General features: G+C 42.2%; 1 protein-coding gene across 1 annotated transcript in view; it reads left to right on the top strand.

Moving 5' to 3' along the window:
- Positions 1–19,459, top strand: part of ATP6V1C2 (ATPase H+ transporting V1 subunit C2) — a 75,598-nt gene that overhangs the window by 27,461 nt on the left and 28,678 nt on the right. Inside the window, exons 4-5 of the mRNA XM_040348594.1 lie at positions 1,614–1,699; positions 15,371–15,465. Of these exons, the coding sequence (XP_040204528.1) occupies positions 1,614–1,699; positions 15,371–15,465 (181 nt within the window). The remainder of the gene's footprint in view (positions 1–1,613; positions 1,700–15,370; positions 15,466–19,459) is intronic.

The raw sequence follows: 19,459 nt of genomic DNA, 5'->3' as shown, positions 1-19,459 counted from the left end.
CAATTCTCGCCTAGGCAAGAACTATAGAAGTTTGACCACCCATTATACCAAATCTCTGGATTGAAGTTGAATATTGCAGCAAAAGTTTGTTTTGTTATCTTATTTTTAATTTGCTATTTGTTTTATCTTGTTATTTTTTGTCTGGAGCTTTATATTACTCAGTATTTTGAAGTTGTAAATTCTGCATTGTCTAAACTTACAAAAGTATCTGTATTTTTGATATATTGATTGCAAAGTGAAAGCGATACCAGCTGTGGATGAGGTGCTGCACACCCCTGATAGAACTTTTGAGGAAAGAAAGATTACCCCTAGGGGCTTTGTGTTGCAGCAATAAGTAAAATAATAAAAATGAAATTTGTAAAAAAGTATACATTTTATTAACCTTAGTATTCGTAAGTGATAGAAAAAAACTATCTGATAGGAATCAGGACATGAGCTCAAAGAACATCAACACAGGCCATGACATATGTATAAAAGACAGTCAATAAATGTGGGTACAACATTATAAAAGTACTCATAAACGCAAAATCCCCAACGAGTTTCGACCTGTTGTGGCAATGGTGGTTTTCTTCAGGGGGAGAAAAGATTTGCGAATATGGGTTCTGTTAATGAAATAATACATATCAGTAAAAAAATGAGAAAGGCAACCAAAAAAAGAAGGGAACATGTGCACCCCTATGCCTACACATGCATGCCTGTGCACATGATTCCCATGTATAAATACAGTCATTGTTGGTAACAGTAATCAAATACATACCAAGGTGGGTGTCAAGAGCCGGGACTAGCGGTCCACCTATAACCATGCCCCCAGACCTACGAGAGGTTGCAAAGCTAGGCGTCTGGTGCGTGGACGCCTAGCTTTGCGACCTCTCGTAGGTCTGGGGGTGTTTTTTCCTCCTGCTCCACAAACTGGCCTGAGTCACCCTTTTGGCCCGTATTTTTTCTCTGGTCCTTTTTGGAGTTCTTTTGGAGTCCTTCGCTCTCGCCCGCATGGTTATAGGTGGACCACTAGTCCCGGCTCTCGACACCCACCTTAGTATGTATTTGATTACTGTTACCAACAATGACTGTATTTATACATGGGAATCATGTGCACAGGAATGCGTGTGTAGGCATGGGGGTGCACATGTTCCCTTCTTTGTTTGGTTGCCTTTCTCATTTTTTTACTGATATGTATTATTCCATTAACAGAACCCATATTCACAAATCTTTTCTCCCCTGAAGAAGACCGCCATTGCCACAACAGGTCGAAACACGTTGGGGTTTTGCGTTTATGAGTATACTTTTAAAATGTTGAACCCGCATTTATTGACTGTCTTTTATGAATATGTCATGGCCTTTGTTGATGTTCTTTGAGCTCATGTCCTGATTCCTATCAGATAGTTTTTTTCTATCACTTACGAATACTAAGATTGATAAAATGTATACTTTTTTTACAAATTTCATTTTTATTATTTTACTTATTGCTGCAATACAAAGCCCCTAGGGGTAATCTTTCTTTCCTCATTTGATATATTGATTTCCTATTGGTGGTATATGTTTTGGCTATGCTTTAACTGAATGAGAGTGATCGTTGATCATATGATCATATTGTACAACCTTCTCTTTTCTAGTGTCATTAAGAAGATTGCTCAGTATATAGGAGAAGTCATGAATGATTCTGCAGAGAAAGCCCAGGAAAACCTGCTGGCCAATGGAGGTAGGTCTGTGTTTGATAATCAGGAAGAAGTTATCAGGTGGATAGACAATTATAGAAGCATAAGACTATAGCTTCAATCTGTAAGAATAGTTGATAACATAAATAGCTCCCTGCTTGCCTGCTTCTTAGCTCGGTCAAAGACATGTAAAAGGTCTATTTATAAAAAACATTGCCTTGCAAATGTCTCAGCATTTGCTCAAAAGTCATTACTAATAACTGTAATGTTCGTAAAATGTCTGTAAAGTTAGTTTCTGTTTGTTGCCTTTTACCAAGCACATTCCCCAAACATTCTATCCTAACAGAAAAAAAAAAAAAAGCCGAAAGAACTTTTAACCAGAAAAGTTAAAGAACATTGGACCAAAATCACATTAAAATTGCATGTGCTGTTTTACTGCGATTTTGCTGTGTTTCTGGTGCGTTTTTGAGTTGCCTGCACCTGTGAAAAATGGACATGTGACTCAAAAACACACCAAAAATCTAAATGGTGGTGCGTTTTTACTGTGATTTTCATTCACTTCAATGGGAAGCTGCGTTTTTGGTGCAGTTTTTAAAACAGCACCAAAGATGCAGCATGCATGACTTTTTAAAAATGCACAGCAACCACAGCGCAGTGGTGTGAAAAGTCCCATAGAATTTAAAGTGAATAATTTTTCTTGCGTTTTCCTTGCAAGGTCAAAACCCAGGAAAAACGTATTAGTGTGAAAGGGACCTTACACTATATATAAACTGAGAACATTCAATCAGAAGAGGAAATAATCTGAGGGAGACCCTCTGCACAGTGTTTAAAGTGAAAAGCGATTCCTGTTCTCACCACCGACAGTGTAATGAATTAGCTTAGATTGTAAGCTCTAACGAGCAGGACTCTGTGATTCCTACTGTATTAAAGTGTATTGTATTTGTACTGTCTGCCATCAAGTTCTAAAAGCTCTGCGTAAACTGTTGGCGCTATATAAATTCTGTATAATAATAATTATAATTAGCCACGGCAGAGAGTTAATGGCTATACAGAAATTATACAATTTTGCAGAGACAGAACTCCCAAGTTTAAAGTGTAAGTTCACTTTCAGAAAGATTTTCTTAAAATTACACTATGCAATTCTATATCCAATGAATAGTACATAACAGAGCTCCTCCTGTTGTAAGTGGTTGGATAAAGAGGAGGGGGGCTCTAGTGGCGTGGTTTTTCTGAGGAGGCTCCCTATTAGCTGCATCTGTAATGGGAGGACCTGCATCATTTATAACAGCAGGAGCACTGGTATATTCTATTCACTGGATACAGGATTGCATAAGAGGATTTTTGGAAAATCTTCCTAAAGTAAGCTTACACTTAAAAGCAGTAGTAAACCACATCGCATACTAGCACGTTATGAAGGACCTACCTGAAAACTAAGCCCTCCAGCGGTGTGCTGTCACCACTGACAGGGCTTCCATTTTCGTCTTAATTTTATTTTATTCAAAGAGGATGTCCGCTGAAAAAAAAAATATTAAAAGTCAGCAGCTACAAATACTGCAGCTGCTGACTTTTAATATCGGCACACTTACCTGTCCTGGAGTCCAGCGCTGTCTGCAGCAGAGGACGAGCGATCGCTCGTCACTCTGCTTCCCCCCCCCAGCCATCCTCAGTGAGGGAACCAGGAAGTGAAGCGCTCCGGCTTCACTGCTCGGTTCCCTACGGCGCATGTGCGAGTTGCACTGCGCCTGCAGATTGGCTCCCGCTGTGCTCTGGGAGCCGAGTGTTCCCAAAGCACAACGGGGGGAGGACGGGAGCTGACGTCCTGCCCGCAGTCTGCCCACAGACTGTGGCCGGAAGTTGGTGCAAATACCTGTCTTTAGACAGGTATCTGCACCCCCCTCCCCCCTGAAAGGTGTCAAATGTGACAACGGAGGGGGGGCGGGTTCCGATCAGTGGGAGTTCCACTTTAGGGTGGAGGTCCGCTTTAATTTCAAAGCAAACAGGTAACAGAAACAAGAGAAGCACACGTATGATTTTAAAACAAGCAAATAACAGAAGAAAAAAAGGAAAACAAACATTGCAAATATGTACCAATATCAGCTTCAGAAGTTCAGTTTATATACTTCTCACATCCTGTGACCTCTCCTACCCTCTATAAACTCATAACTCTTCATATTATTAACCGTCAATGACCCAACCCTAGTCATGTTGCTCCCCCTCTTAATCCTTAAATTTCCATAATACCCACACTTGGGCATATGAACCCCCTCACCTCAAGGCAACCTCTTGTCCTCGAGACGGTGGAGAAACTTTCTATCCCTCTCTTATTCTATCTCCCTCTGCTTTTTACCCCCCCCCCCTCAAAAAAAAAACAGCCCCCCCCTCTCCTCCGCACTCTACAGCCCCAACTCCACATGCTTTAGTCACTTTACATCTATAAACGTTTTCCCCTCCTCTGAGTATTTAAAATGATTCCATTCCGCCCATGTCTCCAAATAGACCCCCCGATTCTGCCGCGAGGTCCATACCAAATTCTCCATTCTATTCAAGTCTTCCACTCGTTTAAGTCACATCCCTACTGACGGGGGCTGGGTCTGCTTCCACATCACTGGAATACAGGCTCTTGCTGCATTCAGAAAATGACAAACTACTGACTTCCTATACTGTCTGACCGAGATATCCGATTCCTGTAGCAGAAAAAACATGTCCACTCCCCCGGTAGCTCCTCCTCACTGAACTTTTGCACTATTTCCCCGCACCTTTTTCCAAAAACTCTTTATTTTAGGACAAGCCCAGAAGATGTGTATTAGCGTTCCTCCTTTTCTCCCACATGGCCAACATCTTTCTGACATATCTGGGTAGCACGTATTTAGGTGCGGTACCACTGTGATAAAATCTTAAAATTCATCTCTTGTACCTTTACACATACTGAGGATTCAAATACGTTTCGTAATATCTTATTCTTTTGCTCCTCTGTAAGGGTCCTACCCAGCTCCGCCTCCCACTTATTAAAGAAGGGTAGTTGAAAATCCTCTGCGGGTGCATTCAGCAATTCACTAATTTTAGACAGGGTATGTTGAAGCATCCCACTCCCGTTACAATACCCCTCAAATTTTGTTAAGCTATGCTCATATCTACTCGGTAAGTTCAAAGTGTCCAAAAAGTGTCGCAATTGCAGTGCCCTCCAAAAGTCCAAATGATAGGGTGTACATCCTGTTGTCATCTCCTGAATCGTTGGGCCATACTCCCGCCTTCAGAAAATGAGAGGCTTGAAACAGCCCCTATTCTATTAATCTACTAAACGGTCCCTTCATCAATCCTGGTTCGAACTGTGGATTCCCCAGAATGGGAAAGAGAGGTGAATCTACTGTTGATAATTTCCCTTTCACAAATAGCCCATATCCTATTCGAAGGGTAGGGCCTATCAGCGGGTGCCTTTTAATATCTGTCGACAGCTCCCTGTAACACCATGCCGCTCGCTGGAGCATATTGCTACATTGGGCTTGCTCTAATCCCGGACATACTTTCTCTCCAGTATATCTGCTCCAATCAATCAGCCGGCTCAGTAAAGCCGCCTGATAGTATCTATAAATGTCTGGGGCCGACACTCCTCCATCTCGTTTGGCTAATGATAATATACGTCCCTTAATTCTTGGATGTTTGTTTGCCCATATGAACCTACTGAACATAGATTGTGTCTGCTTAAAAAAAAGTTTGGGTATTGCAATAGGGACAGAAATTTCAGTAGAATATTAATTTTAATAATGTTACACCTCCCAAACCACAAATGAAACCCCTTCTGCCATCAATCCAGGAGGATCCGCACTTTAGCTAATATTGGAACAAAATTAAGCTTAAAAACTTGGGTTAGATCCGCCGGGATGGAGGTCCCCAGGTATGTCAACGCTGTGTCTGACCATTTAAATTTATAATTAGATTTCAAAATCTTCAGTTCTTTCTCAGAAATCGCCACTCCAATTGCTTCAGACTTTACGTAATTAATCTTAAAATTTGATAGATCTCCATATGTCTCCAGTTCTTGGAGCAGGTTAGGGAGGGATACCATCGGGTTGGTCAGATTATACATCATATCATCCGCGTATGCTGAGATCTTTTATTCTATACCTCCCAGAGACACCCCCTTAATGTCTGGATTCAATCGAATCCTACTCAATGAGGGTTTCACCGATAAAGCAAATAAAAGTGGGGATAGCGGGCACCCCTGTCTTGTCCCATTCGATAACTTAAAAGATGGGGACAATATTCCATTCACTCTAACCTGAGCCGTCGGATGGGTATAATTACTTGAAATCCATTTTAGCATCTTATTACCGAACCCCATGTGTCTCAATACCGTGAACATGAATTGCCAATTTATCAGATCAAAAGCTTTTTCCGCATCTGTCCATAGAAAGACACATGGGGTTCGGGATGAGCCAACCAAATGGACCAAGTTCAAAGTCTTAATCGTATTGTCCCGTGCTTCACGCATCTGCACAACTCCTACCTGATCTTTATGAACCAGGCCGGGTATATGCTGTTGTAACCGCATTGCCAAGATCTTAGAAAAGAGCTTCTAATCCATATTCAATAATGATATCGGTCTATAGCTCCCACATTGGGAGGGGTCCTTTCCTTCCTTAGGTATAACCGCTATCACAGCTTTCAAAGATTCAGTGTGAAAGGAACTTGTATCTCCTAAACCATTAAACATTTTTGCCATAAATGGTCCCAGAATCGGAAGGAGAAGTCTATAGTATTGAATAGTAAACCCATCTGGGCCCGGTAAAGGGCTTCCATTTTCACCTGGTCTTCTATCCGGGTTCGCGTGCTCTGGCCGCTAGAATCGTCAAACCGCGATGATGTCACTCCCACACATGCGCGCAGGGGTCACAGTTGCGGTCACAGTGGCGGCATAGCTCTCTCAAAGGACGACATGCTGTTCATTGAGAGTGCAGTGTTCATGCGCTGGTGACGTTACTAGCTGCTACTAAAGTAAATATCTCCTTAATGGTGCACATCTAGGAGATATTTACTGTACTGTAGGAAGAGGCGTAACTAGAACCTTTAGGGCCCCAGTGTAAGAAATCATGAAGGACCCCCCTGGCCCCCGATTGGGGCCCTTCCCACTGATCCTGGGGCCCTTTACTCCCATCATGGGACCCTTTATTAGGGGCTCGCAGTGGGCCACCTTCCTGTGGTGTTGGGGTCCCCCCATAGTGGTGGAACGCCAGAGTGCAGTCACAAGTGAGACCCTTGTTGTTCCGCCACTGGTGGCAGTCGTTTTTGATTTTTGTTTTATTTCCTATAATCTTTTTGCCATTTAATTATCTTATTTTTTTTACAATTTTATTCCCAATTATTATTATTTTTTTATTTAATTTTTTAGGACCCCCGTTGAGGGCTTTGGTGAAATATCAGGGGTCTCACTTAGAGACAGAGAAAGACACTGTGGATAGATTCTTCAGCCTCAGCTGCACAGAATGAATGAACAGGAATAGATGTGTACAGAGTTTCCTGTTCACTCATAAACTGAGGCATAAAAAACATTGGGGGTTATTTACAAAAGGCAAATCCACTTTGCACTACAAGTGCAGACTACAAGTGCAAAGTGCAAGTGCAAAGTGCACTTGAAATTGCCCTGAAAGTGCACTTGGAAGTGCAGTCGCTGTAAATCTGAGGGGTAGATCTGAAATGAGGAGAAGCTCTGCTGATTTTATCATCGAATCATGTGAAAGCTAAAATGCTGTTTTTTTCCCCCTTGCATGTCTCCCTCGGATTTACAGCAACTGCACTTCCAAGTGCACTTTCAGTGCAATTTCAAGTGCACTTTGCACTTGTAGTTTGCACTTGTAGTGCAAAGTGGATTTCCCTTTCGTAAATAACCCCCATAGTTTACTATGCCCTAGCTATGAATTCATAAAAAAAAATATAAAAAAAAGAAGCGTTATCGATCACTGACTCATCACTTCATTAAAACAAGGAAGGAGCCGGTAAATGACACATTTACCGGCTCCTTGACCAACTTGCTGCTCCCCTGCAGCGGCAAGTTGGTCAAATGTTCTTAGCCTATAGAGTTTGGCTATTATTTTTATTGACTAAATGTTCTTTACCTCTTCTGGTTGAATGTTCCTAAGGCTTTTTTTCTCTAAAGCCTCATACACACGATCGGACTTTTCCATGGATTTTGGTCCGAATGGGCATTGGCCATGAACTTGTTCTGCATACTGCATAGACATTTTCAGCCAACGTTCACCAAATCATGTGGTTTTTAAGCTCTTTACCGCCACCCTAGCAACTTCTGCTATTGATCTTTAGCATTGGTTCTGAGCATGCATGTTTGTACTTTAGTCCAATGGACTTGTGTACACAAGATCAGACTATCCTCCATCAGACATTTGTTGCTGAAAAGTCTGAGAGCATTCACAGCGAACATTTTTGCGATGAAAAAACGAAAACAATTGTCTGATGTAGCATACACACAGTCGCATTGTCCGATCAAACAAGTCTGTCAAATTGTTGTCAAAAAGTCAGATCGTGTATGGGCCTTTAGGCTTCATTCACACATGATCGCAGGAGGAATCACCGCAATTCCACCCCGCAATTTAAAATGGCTGCAAAACGCGAGGTGCATTTGTGATGCCATTACTTCTAATGACACCCCGAATGTGCCGTGATTTTGCCATGCAACAATTTCTAATGGCAACCCAATTGCGCGGCAAAATCGTGCAAACAAAATTGCAGGGTCGTGTGTCTCCCGAATGAAGTTTCGCACGCGATTATGTGTAAAATGGAACCTTAGGATCAAGTGTAAAGAAATGTTACATTTGCCCTGCAAAAAACAATAAAAATAAACTGGCAGTTTTGACTTATTACAACCATTATGAGTTTTATTCATGACTTTTATGGGAATGCTGAGATGTTAACAAATCAGCTCAGTGAACTCTCACTGGGTTCATTTGGAGTACAAAGAAAAGTGACGTCATAGTAAAGTGTTTCATTATTTCATTTTTATTTATTTTAATCATTATGCATACTGTATGTTTCAGTGAGCGCTATTTTACCTTATTATAGGTTCTTATACTATGGTTTGCTTGCTGTACGAATTGTATGTTTATTTTTGTTTTTGTTTTTAAATGTTTTTGTGAGTTTGATGACTTAAAATGAAAACACCACCCACTCTTCCTGGCATCATCTCTGCCTACAAACTACACAGAGGCACAGGTGCCTGCCTATTACAACCCAGACTGCTCTTGATTAATAATGGATTTGCAATGAGTACTGTACCTTTCAGTGCTATAGTAGAATTCCATGTTTAATTTGAGTGTCATGGCAAGTGTGAACTGGGCCTTCAGCATTTCTACTGAAGCTTTATAGTGTTGCCCATTAATGTGACTTTTGGTTTGGGCTGCTTATGTCTTAGAAGGACCTTGGGCCACTTACTAATAAAGCATGACTCTCACAGGTCATCTTTTTTCCAGGGAAAAAGAAGAAATTGAAACCAAACAGTATGTAAATTGCTTTGAGTGCTGTGTGCTTTTCTTTCAGCATGGATTTTGCAGGCTTCAGCCAATGAAGACATTAACACCCTGGTTGTAGGGGTACAGTGATCAGGTTACGATGGATGTGTGACTTAATGGCCTCGTAGCCTGGTCACCATATCCGTATGACTCAGACATCAACCGTGTCTTGTGTGGTTCATTTTTTTTTTTGCTATTTTCTTCTATTACAGCCCTATTTTAATACCTACAGTCAAGGTCACTGATCTCCATCAGTTTCTTAATCTAATAGCTTAGGGTCATTATTCCTATTACTATCCCACATGGCCATGGGTAAGGAAGCTGAGTCAGCTGTGTTAGGCCTCCCTGGCACCAGAAAGTTATTTTACTGGGCCTTACAAATGTTGCTGTAGCGGCGTTATGGCGACTTCCTGTCTGATGTTGGAACAAAACCGAGTCAGGATGAGTGCTTCTCAGCCATTTACAGGAAGCAATGTATATGTATGAATGAATTCAAGGCTTCCTCTGACTGACTGAGGTGGAGAGGCAGGTGGAAGAGGAGCTTTGTATTCATTGATAAAAATACAAGGTTTTCTGTGAATGGCTGAGAAGAGCTCAGCCCTACCTAATTTTGTTCTGGCAGCAGATCGAAAGTCCAAATATCACTGCTAATAAATAAGAATATATAAGCACTGGTGGGCATTAGGACACAATGAAAAGAAAATCCACTTTGCACTACAAGTGCAAAGGGCACTTGAAATTGCACTGAAAGTGCACTTGGAAGTGCAGTCGCTGTAAATCCGAGGGGTAGATCTGAAATGAGGGGAAGCTCTGCTGATTTTATCATCCAGTCATGTGCAAGCTAAAATGCTGTTTTTTATTTTCCTTGCATGTCCCCCTCAGATTTACAGCAACTGCACTTCCAAGTGCACTTTCAGTGCAATTTCAAGTGGATTTGCCTTTCGTAAATAACCCCCATTGTCTTAAAGTGTTACTAAACCCAGAACCTGCATTCACTATATCTGGTCTCCCACCGTACACAAAACATGGAAATGCAATTATTTCAGTAAATATAAACTGCTAAATGTCTTTTCTCATCAGCAGTATGTAGCAGTCTTATGACTTCTATCAGTGCCCAGCCAAGCACTGGTTATAGCTTGTAGGAGGATTTTCCTGACTGTCCTATGAGACTATAAGACCCTTGACCCTCTGTCTGGACAGTGCTGATTGGCCCTGTGTTGATCACATGCATCCTCCCAAGAAAAAAAAATAGCAATACACACCAAACTGAGCATGTGCAGCCAGACTCCATAGAACCTGTGTTATCAGGAAAATATTAGGGGACAGTGGAAGGAGGGGAGGATCTGTGCATACAAGATCAAACAGCCTTTTTAAACAATGCGGAGGATTAACCCCTTAGGTTCCACAGTGAGTATGACAAGTATGCTTTACTGCATATACAGACTGATTTTACTGTAATGGGTTTAGTAACACTTTAAGTTTTTAGCACCTATCCTTCGCACTTACAGTATATTAAGAAAGGTTTACAGTTTGACGAGAGTTGTAGTTAAGTCTACCTTTTCTATACATACTGTACATTTCAGGAGGAATGGAAACATTGCATGGTTGATGTCCTATGCAGGCGGTATCAGTTTTCTGGCTCCTTGTGCTTAACATGGAAAAGCAATAGCCAGGGTCAGCTATCAGTGAGAAAATACAACCCAGTACTCAGCTCATATCATGCTTCTCCTTCACCCGGACAGCAAAGACTTTTAACTTGTTCCTGCCATAGGTGCTTTTCACATGTGGACGGCTATTACTACAATGGATTTCAGATTTCTTTTTATAGGCCACAAATCCATCTCCTGCACAGTCCTATGCATAATATTCTGTGTATAGTGCATCCAAAAAGTATTTTCCACATTTTTTTATGTTACAGCCTTATTCCAAAATGGATTAAATTAATTTTTTTCTTCCAAATTTTACAAACAATATCCCATAATGACAATGTGAAAGAAGTTTGTTCAAAATCTTTGAAAAAAATCCCAGAAAAAAATTGCCATTTTCGCATCTCTCCAGGGATATTCAACTAGGTTCAAGTCTGGGCTCTGACTGGGCCACTCAAGGACATTTACAGAGTTGCCCCATAGCCAGTCCTGTGATATCTTTGCTGTGTGCTTAGGGTCATTGTCCTGTTGGAAGATGAACCTTTGCCCCAGTCTGAGGTCCAGAGCGCTCTGGAGCAGGTTTTCATCAAGGATGTACATTGCTGCATTCATCTTTTCCTCGATCCTGACTAGTCTCCCAGTTCCTGCCACTGAAAAACATCCCCACAGCTTGATGCTGCCACGACCATGCGTCACTGTAGGGATAGTTCAATCTTTGTTTCTTCAGACCAGAGAATTTTGTTTCTCATGGTCAGAGAGTCCTTGAGGTGCCCTTTGGCAAACTCCAGGTGGGCTGTCATGTGCCATTTACTGAGGCGTAGCTTCCATCTGGCCACTCTACCATACAGGCCTGATTAGTGGAGTGCTGCAGAGATGGTTGTTCTTCTGGAAGGTTCTCTTCTCTACACAGAGAAACACTGGAGCTCTGTCAGAGTGACCATCGGGTTCTTGGTCACCTCCCTGACAAAGGCCCTTCTCACCCGATCTCTTAGTTTGGCCGGACGGCCTGTTCTAGAAAGAGTCCGGGTGGTTCCAAACGTCCATTTGCGGTTGATGGAGGCCACTGTGCTCAATGGGACCTTCAATGCTGCAGAAATGTTTCTGTACCCTTCCCCAGACCTGTGCCTCGATACAATCCTGTTTAGGTCTACAGACAACTCCTTGGACTTCATGGCTTGGGTTTGTGCTCTGACATGCACTGTTAACTTTGGGACCTTATATAGACAAGTGTGTGTGCCTTTCCAAATCATGTTGTCCAATCAACTTAATTTACCACAGGTGGACTCCAATAAAGTTGTAGAAACATCTCAAGGATGATCAGTACACCTGAGATTAATTTTGAGTGTCACGGCAAAGGCTGTGAATACTTACGTACATGAGATTTTTTTTTTTTTTATAAATTTGCAAAGATTTCAAACAAACTTCTTTCACGTTTTCATTATGGGGTATTGTTTGTAGAATTTTGAGGAAAATAATGGTTTGAATCCATTTTGGAAAAAGGCTGTAACATTTCAGGCATAGCACTTTCAGGATGCACTGTAACCACACTTGCTTCTTCTAAGGGCATATTATTATTATTATTTATAGCAGGCTTTTACGAATCACATGTAACAAAATGTTGCAGGATTCTTGCCAAATGCAGGCAGGGAGCCATACTGTAGCTCATGTGACCTTAGATAGGCACATTGTATTTATCCTCAGAGGGTATGTAAGTACAAATTTTAGGGGTTTGGTCCCTCTAAAAATTAAGTTTTTAAATACTTATAGCTGACGCAACTTACTTGCCCACTTTTTTGCTGGTGTTTTGGAGATGGCATCTGTTAGAATGAGTAGGCAGGACAGTCCCGATCATCAGCTGTCATACAGTTGGTGCTTGCTAGCTTGTCCTGCTGAGATGACATGTGTAGCATCCAGTATTCTGAAAAGTAAGAGTGTATACAGGACAAATCTATTTAAAGCGGAGTTCTGCCGTAAAAATTGACTTTCTATTAACAGCTTGCCTTTAATGTAAAAAAATATATAAATGTTTTACTCAATTCTATCTGGCTGTTACTAAGCAGATTTCATAATCTGCCTAGTTCCTGGTCCTAGGTGGGTCAACTTCCTGTCATAAGACCCCCATTGCCTCCTGGGAAATGATGACACTCATTTCCCAGGAGTCTCCGGGCATTACTGTGCCTAAAAATCGCCCAGCATGCACCTCTCCCTGAAAACCAGGAAGAAAAATGCCCATACATATGATGGATACGGCCACAACATGAGCTAGAGGATATAAGGCAAGTAAAACGTACTACACAAGGTAGTGACAGGGCGGACTTTTTCAGGCAATCACAGGGACATGAGGATTTAGAAAAAATTATAAATTTAATTACAAAAAATTGTTACATACAATAACTTCAATAAAATACAGTGAAACAGTACAGGATATACATTCACAAGCAATATTATCTTTCGTCTCGCCTACGCGTTTCGCCTAGCGGCTTCTTCAGGACGAGTTTGAGAGAGAGTTTTTGACAATAGAATATTGCTAGTATCATAAGTCAGTAAGACTGCTAGCCATCCACGTGCATCGAAAAACCCAAATGGGATCGCAGGTGTATAGAAGATATATAGCTTGTGAGATAAAACTCAAGATGGCCTAATAGGAAAAGAAAAAAGATTTCCTATGGTTGGCGGCAGGCCATGATGTATCAAAATTACATAAATAAATTCTGAAATGAAAAGAGACCCAATCCAGACCGGGACCAATGAGGCACGGAGCAGGGGAGAGGACACAGGCTACACCCCCCGGGACATACGATACTCCTTCGCAGAGGCCTCCAACTCTCGGACTTGTCCTCTATTGGACATTGCAGTGTGGCTGTCCAGCATGTGGATCTAATTTCCACCCTGGCTCCTCTCCCCTGCTCCGTGCCTCATTGGTCCCGGTCTGGATTGGGTCTCTTTTCATTTCAGAATTTATTTATGTAATTTTGATACATCATGGCCTGCCGCCAACCATAGGAAATCTTCTTTTTTCTTTTCCTATTAGGCCATCTTGAGTTTTATCTCACAAGCTATATATCTTCTATACACCTGCGATCCCATTTGGGTTTTTCGATGCACGTGGATGGCTAGCAGTCTTACTGACTTATGATACTAGCAATATTCTATTGTCAAAAACTCTCTCTCAAACTCGTCCTGAAGAAGTCGCTAGGCGAAACGCGTAGGCGAGACGAAAGATAATATTGCTTGTGAATGTATATCCTGTACTGTTTCACTGTATTTTATTGAAGTTTTTGTATGTAACAATTTTTTGTAATTAAATTTATATTTTTTTCTAAATCCTCATGTCCCTGTGATTGCCTGAAAAAGTCCGCCCTGTCACTACCTTGTGTAGTACGTTTTTCTTGATTCAATATTTCGGATGTTGGCAAATGTGAGTGCCTTTATGTTTTTCCCCTCCCCTTACCTTTTTGATATAAGGCAAGTGTTTGCAATGATTTCTGGAATGTTTGGGGAGCTATCAATATGTTTTAGGGAATATTTAATGTGATTAATTTTAGCTTGCAAAAAAAAAAAAAGATTTATGCCCGGAACCCCGCTTTAACTATGTGAAACACTTTTTCGGACTGGGCACTATCCTAGTCTGCACAGTAAAGCATTTTGTTTTACTGTGCAGGCTAGTGTGAACCTAACCTAAATATATTTCAATGTATTCCTTTCCTCTATAATCAAAAAAGTATTTAACATGCGGAACACATAGGGATTTAAAGGAACTCTCCTCAATGTTAAATGGGTGGCAACAAATAATCAGACAGGAGCTTTAAAGTAGAACTATAGGCAAACTTCATTCTGGATAGAGTAAGGGAGGGTTTATGCCCTGTCAGTTTTTTTTTCTGCCATCTGCCATTGCAGAGATTTCCCTTCACTTCCTGTCCCATAGCCAAAAAGGAAGTGAGAGGAAATCCCTGCGAATTAAGGGAATTCCTTGGGGACCCCCAGGTCACCAGAACTAGTGTCCCCATTGGAAAATTTCTTCCTCTTTTACTTTTCTTGGGACAACCCAAAATTTGGGGTTTTCTTTTACTTTCAATGATAATGGTAAACAGGACAAATAGAGAATGTGAATCTCCATAACAGGGTCACAGACAGCAATAAAATCTGACAGGGGTTGTAACCCCCCTACGCTAAACCCCCAAAAAATGTTTTGTCTTTAGTTATATTTTCACTCTTCCTTACTCTATCCAAAACTAAAAGAAAAGTTTTGATTCTATATGCACTTTCAATAGGTAAGGGCTTGCTGTGTCTGAGCCCATTTAGAAAAACATTTACCCTAAAGGAAAAATTTAAATGGATGCCATTACACCATTGTGTACTTAAAAGTGGAGTATGCCTGTAATTACTTGCTCCTTTGTTCTTTACACTTGCTTTTGGGTATGCTTTTCTTTCCTGTCCCTTCTCAATGGTCTGAATACGTCCTGTGAATGCTGCCTCCTGCTGGTCATGCCAGACACATGTTATACTTTATATTTTGCACTGTTCTTGACGTATGTATTATTCTCTTTTTAAGTGGATCTCGTGAGCTACTTAGCCCGTTTTGAGTGGGACATGGCTAAATACCCTATAAAACAGCCACTGAAAAATCTAACAGATTCTCTGAGCAAGGTAAAAGTAATATTTATCATCATCATCATCACTATTTTGTGTAAAGGACTGTGCTTACATGTAGCACTGTCTATGACACTTGGCTTCATTCACCCGGCTTCAGTAGCAGTTAAATACTCCATTACATGTGATATATATCGATTTAACGCCTATGCTAGAGTGCCTTCAAAATGAACTTGTACTTTGCTCACTATTTATTCTACCCATTTCCCTAGCCTGGGGAGCTCTGCATTGTGGGAAGGGACTGGCAATGTGTTCCCCTATTCCTGGAAGTAGTTGACATTTTTGTGGTTTGGCAGTGGATCATGGTGGGAGCCCAGATAGCAAGCAATTGTGCTGCAAGTTTGAAAATGACTTGCTAAGCTATTGCTAGACTTGACAGGCTTCACAAGTTTGTTGTTCAATTGCAGAAAGTCCGCATTTCATGACCCCGGGTCAACTTTCTTTGCAAAAATTCTGCAAGTTTGCTGCAAGTTCTGGTTCAGTTATGTTGTGTAATAGTCATCCCACCACAGGGGTCACTGAGGCTGAATTTCCATGCTGTAGACTTGCAGAGCTCTTGCTATTGGCTCACCACTGCAACTTTGCTCTTGCTAGAGCAGTGGTCATCAACCCTGTCCTCAGGGCCCACTAACCGGCCAGGTTTGCAAGATAATGGAAATACATCGCAGATGATATCATTTGCTGCTCAGTGATTGCAGTATTCTAGTCTGCATCTCTTCAAGGTAATACATAAAATCTGGCCTGTTAGTGGTCCCTGAGGACAGGGTTAATGACCACTGTGCTAGAGACTTGCCATGCAAATTTGCTACAAATTGGAAAAGTGACAACTAGAACGTGTGCTTCAAGTGCTCTGCAAGTGTACAACTTGACAGTGAAAATGTGCAGCCAAGTTAAGTCAACACAGCCACAAATTTGTGGAAAGTTATCCTTTCTATCTGGGAGAGTGCGTGGAAGGTAAGTACAGTGGGGCAGATCCACAGAGATCTGCACCGGCGCAGCGTATGGGAGATACGCTACGCCGCTGTAACTTACTTTTTGTTGCTTCGAATCCAGAAAGAATTTGCGCCATAAGTTACGGCGGCGTAGTGTATCTCTTGCGGCGTAAGGGTGCCTAATTCAAATCGAGAAGGGGGGAGTGTTTCATTTAAATGGAGCGCGTCCCCGCGCCAAACGAACTGCGCATGCGCCGTCCCTAAATTTCCAGCCGCGCATTGCGCTAAATGACGTCGCAAGGACGTCATTGGTTTTGACCTGGACGTAAATTACGTCCATCCCGATTAACGAACGACTTACGCAAAACAAAAAAATTCAAATGAAACGCGGGAACGACGGCCATACTTAACATGGCAAGTCTAACTATACGCCGCAAAATAGCAGCTTTAACTATACGACGGAAAAAGCCGACTAGAGACGACGTAAAAGAATGCGACGGCCGCGCGTACGTTCATGGATCGTCGGAAATAGCTAATTTGCATACTCGACGCGGAAAACGACGAGAACTCCAACCAGCGGACGCCGAAGTATTGCATCTAAGATCCCAAGGCGTACGAAGCCATACGCCTGTCGGATCTAACCCAGATGCCGTCGTATCTTGGTTTGAGGATTCAAACCAAAGATACGACGCTGGAAATTTGAAAGTACGCCGGCGTTTCAGTAGATACGCCGGCGTACTCTCTTTGTGGATCTGCCCCAGTATGTTTAAGGCTCGGTTTACACCTAATGCCGATGCGGCTCCAAGCAGGGGTCCTGTAAATCCTGGTTTACACTGTTTCGGGTCCGATATCAGCCTGAATTTTGGGTTGAATTCGGACCTAAAATTAACCAAAAGACGCACAGGGCTCCTGTGCAAATTCGCACCGGAGTCGCATCGGAAATATTTGAACTGGCTCCATAGAGAGTCTGTCAGAATCTCCTGCTATTGCGAATTGGATGCGCACTATATAGACTCCATCTTAGGTAAACCTCAGCTTAGGACCTTCAGCTTAGGTGACAGTATTGTCACGCAGCTGTCCTGTAGGAAAACCTGCAGCAATGAACACAGAAGTTCTTCAGTGCAGATTTCAAATCCTTGTGAGAATGTGCTCTTGTACAGTTGATTTGCCATGAGCAGGCAAAGCTAAGATTCAATCTGAAGTTCTTCTTAAAGCGGGAGTTCACCCAATTAAGTATTTTTTTCTCTTTTCCCCTTAGATGGATGCTCGTTTTGTCTAGGGGAATCGGCTAGGGGAATCGGCTAGTTGTTTTAAAATATGAGCCGTACTTACCGTTTTCGAGATGCATCTTCTCCGTCGCTTCCGGGTATGGGTCTTCGGCAGCGGGCGTTCCTTCTTGATTGACAGTCTTCCGTCACTAGTAGCCGAAAGAAGCCGAACGTCGGTGTGGCTCTATACTGCGCCTACGCACCGACGTTCGGCTTCTTTCGGAAAATCGTGACGCGATGGATGCGACCGTCGGAAGCCTCTCGGAAGACTGTCAATCAAAATAGGAAGGCCCAGTCCCGCAGCCCATACCCGGAAGCGGCGGAAGAAGATGCATCTCGTAAACGGTAAGTACGGATCATATTTTAAAACAACTAGCCGATTCACCTAGACAAAACGAGCATCCATCTAGGGGGAAATAGTGTCATGTGAGGGTGAACCTCCGCTTTAAGTGGACCTGTTACCTAGACCAGTATAAGCCCCCTCCCCTCACACACATTACTATCAGCCCATCATAGTGGTGGACAGGGCAGGACTTAGGGTGGTGGGGGCCCCTTGGCTTGAGTCACTTTCGGGCCCTACCTTCTATACATTACTTTAAATAGAACAAAATGATACATACACAAGCTATGTATTCTCCCACTTCAAAAGGGTATGCCTAGGGAAGCAAAACAGCATAAAATTAATGGGGATAAAAAATCCAATATCACCACAAAGAGCCTGGCAAGGAAAGAGCTTCCGCTGTACCTGTCAGATGGAGAGGGATCATATAATTCCGCCGTATGAGCCGTCATGTCTGTCCATCGGTAGTCGCCGCAGCTATAAATAGTGTCATTCGGATTCCCGCATATGTGCAGAAGAATGACCGGGCGTAATGACGTCATGGTGACCGTGTCGCATAATGATGACGCGTAGTCATTAATAGTAAACATAGCGTTGTCCCGAAGGACATGATGTATACTGCGCATGGGCACAAAAAAGCACTGACACAAGTCAGAGTGCATTGTATTCAAAGGGCAAATCCAGCAATTGGAGCCAAAGTAACATGCCACATCCAGCAAAAGGACAGACACCGGGCATAATATTGCAAAAATAGCTTCACAAGGGTAATAATAAAAGAAAGACAGTTTGTCTACTTGGACGGAAGACAAAAATTATTAATGTCCCTAGAACAGGTAAAAATGCTAGACCAATCAACATACTTTAATTGAAAAATTAAATGACTGGCATAGTATTGGTTTTTTTTAAAAAGTAAACGGGTGGGGCCCCCTATTAGGCGGGGGCCCATGGGCTTTCGCCCAGTCAAGCCCAATGGTAAGTCCGGCCCAGGATATGATGTATACTGCGCATGGGCACAAAAAAGCACTGACACAAGACAGAGTGCATTGTATTCCAAGGGCAAATCCAGCAATTGGAGCCAAAGTAACAACATGCCACATCCAGCAAAAGGACAGACACCGGCCATAATATTGCAAAATAGCTTCACAAGGGTAATAATAAAAAGACAGTTTGTCTACTTGGACGGAGGACACAAATGATCATTGTCCCTAGAACAGGTAAAAATGCTAGACCAATCAACATACTTTAAATGAAAAATTAAATGACTGGCAAAGTATTGAAAAAAAATTAAAGAAAATGGGCGGGGCCCCCTATTGGGGCGGGGCCCATGGGCTTGAGCCCAGTCAAGCCCAATGGTAAGTCCTGCCCAGGTGGTGGACCACTAGGAATGTAGGAGGTGGAAGAGAACAGGCAAGGTCAGACATTACACTTCATGCAAATAGAACATTTTACAT

Source organism: Rana temporaria, chromosome 4, assembly GCF_905171775.1.
Source record: "Rana temporaria chromosome 4, aRanTem1.1, whole genome shotgun sequence".
In the NCBI taxonomy this organism is placed as follows: domain Eukaryota; kingdom Metazoa; phylum Chordata; class Amphibia; order Anura; family Ranidae; genus Rana; species Rana temporaria.
Note: the sequence above shows the minus strand (reverse complement) of the source record. Positions and strands in the feature narration are given on the sequence as shown.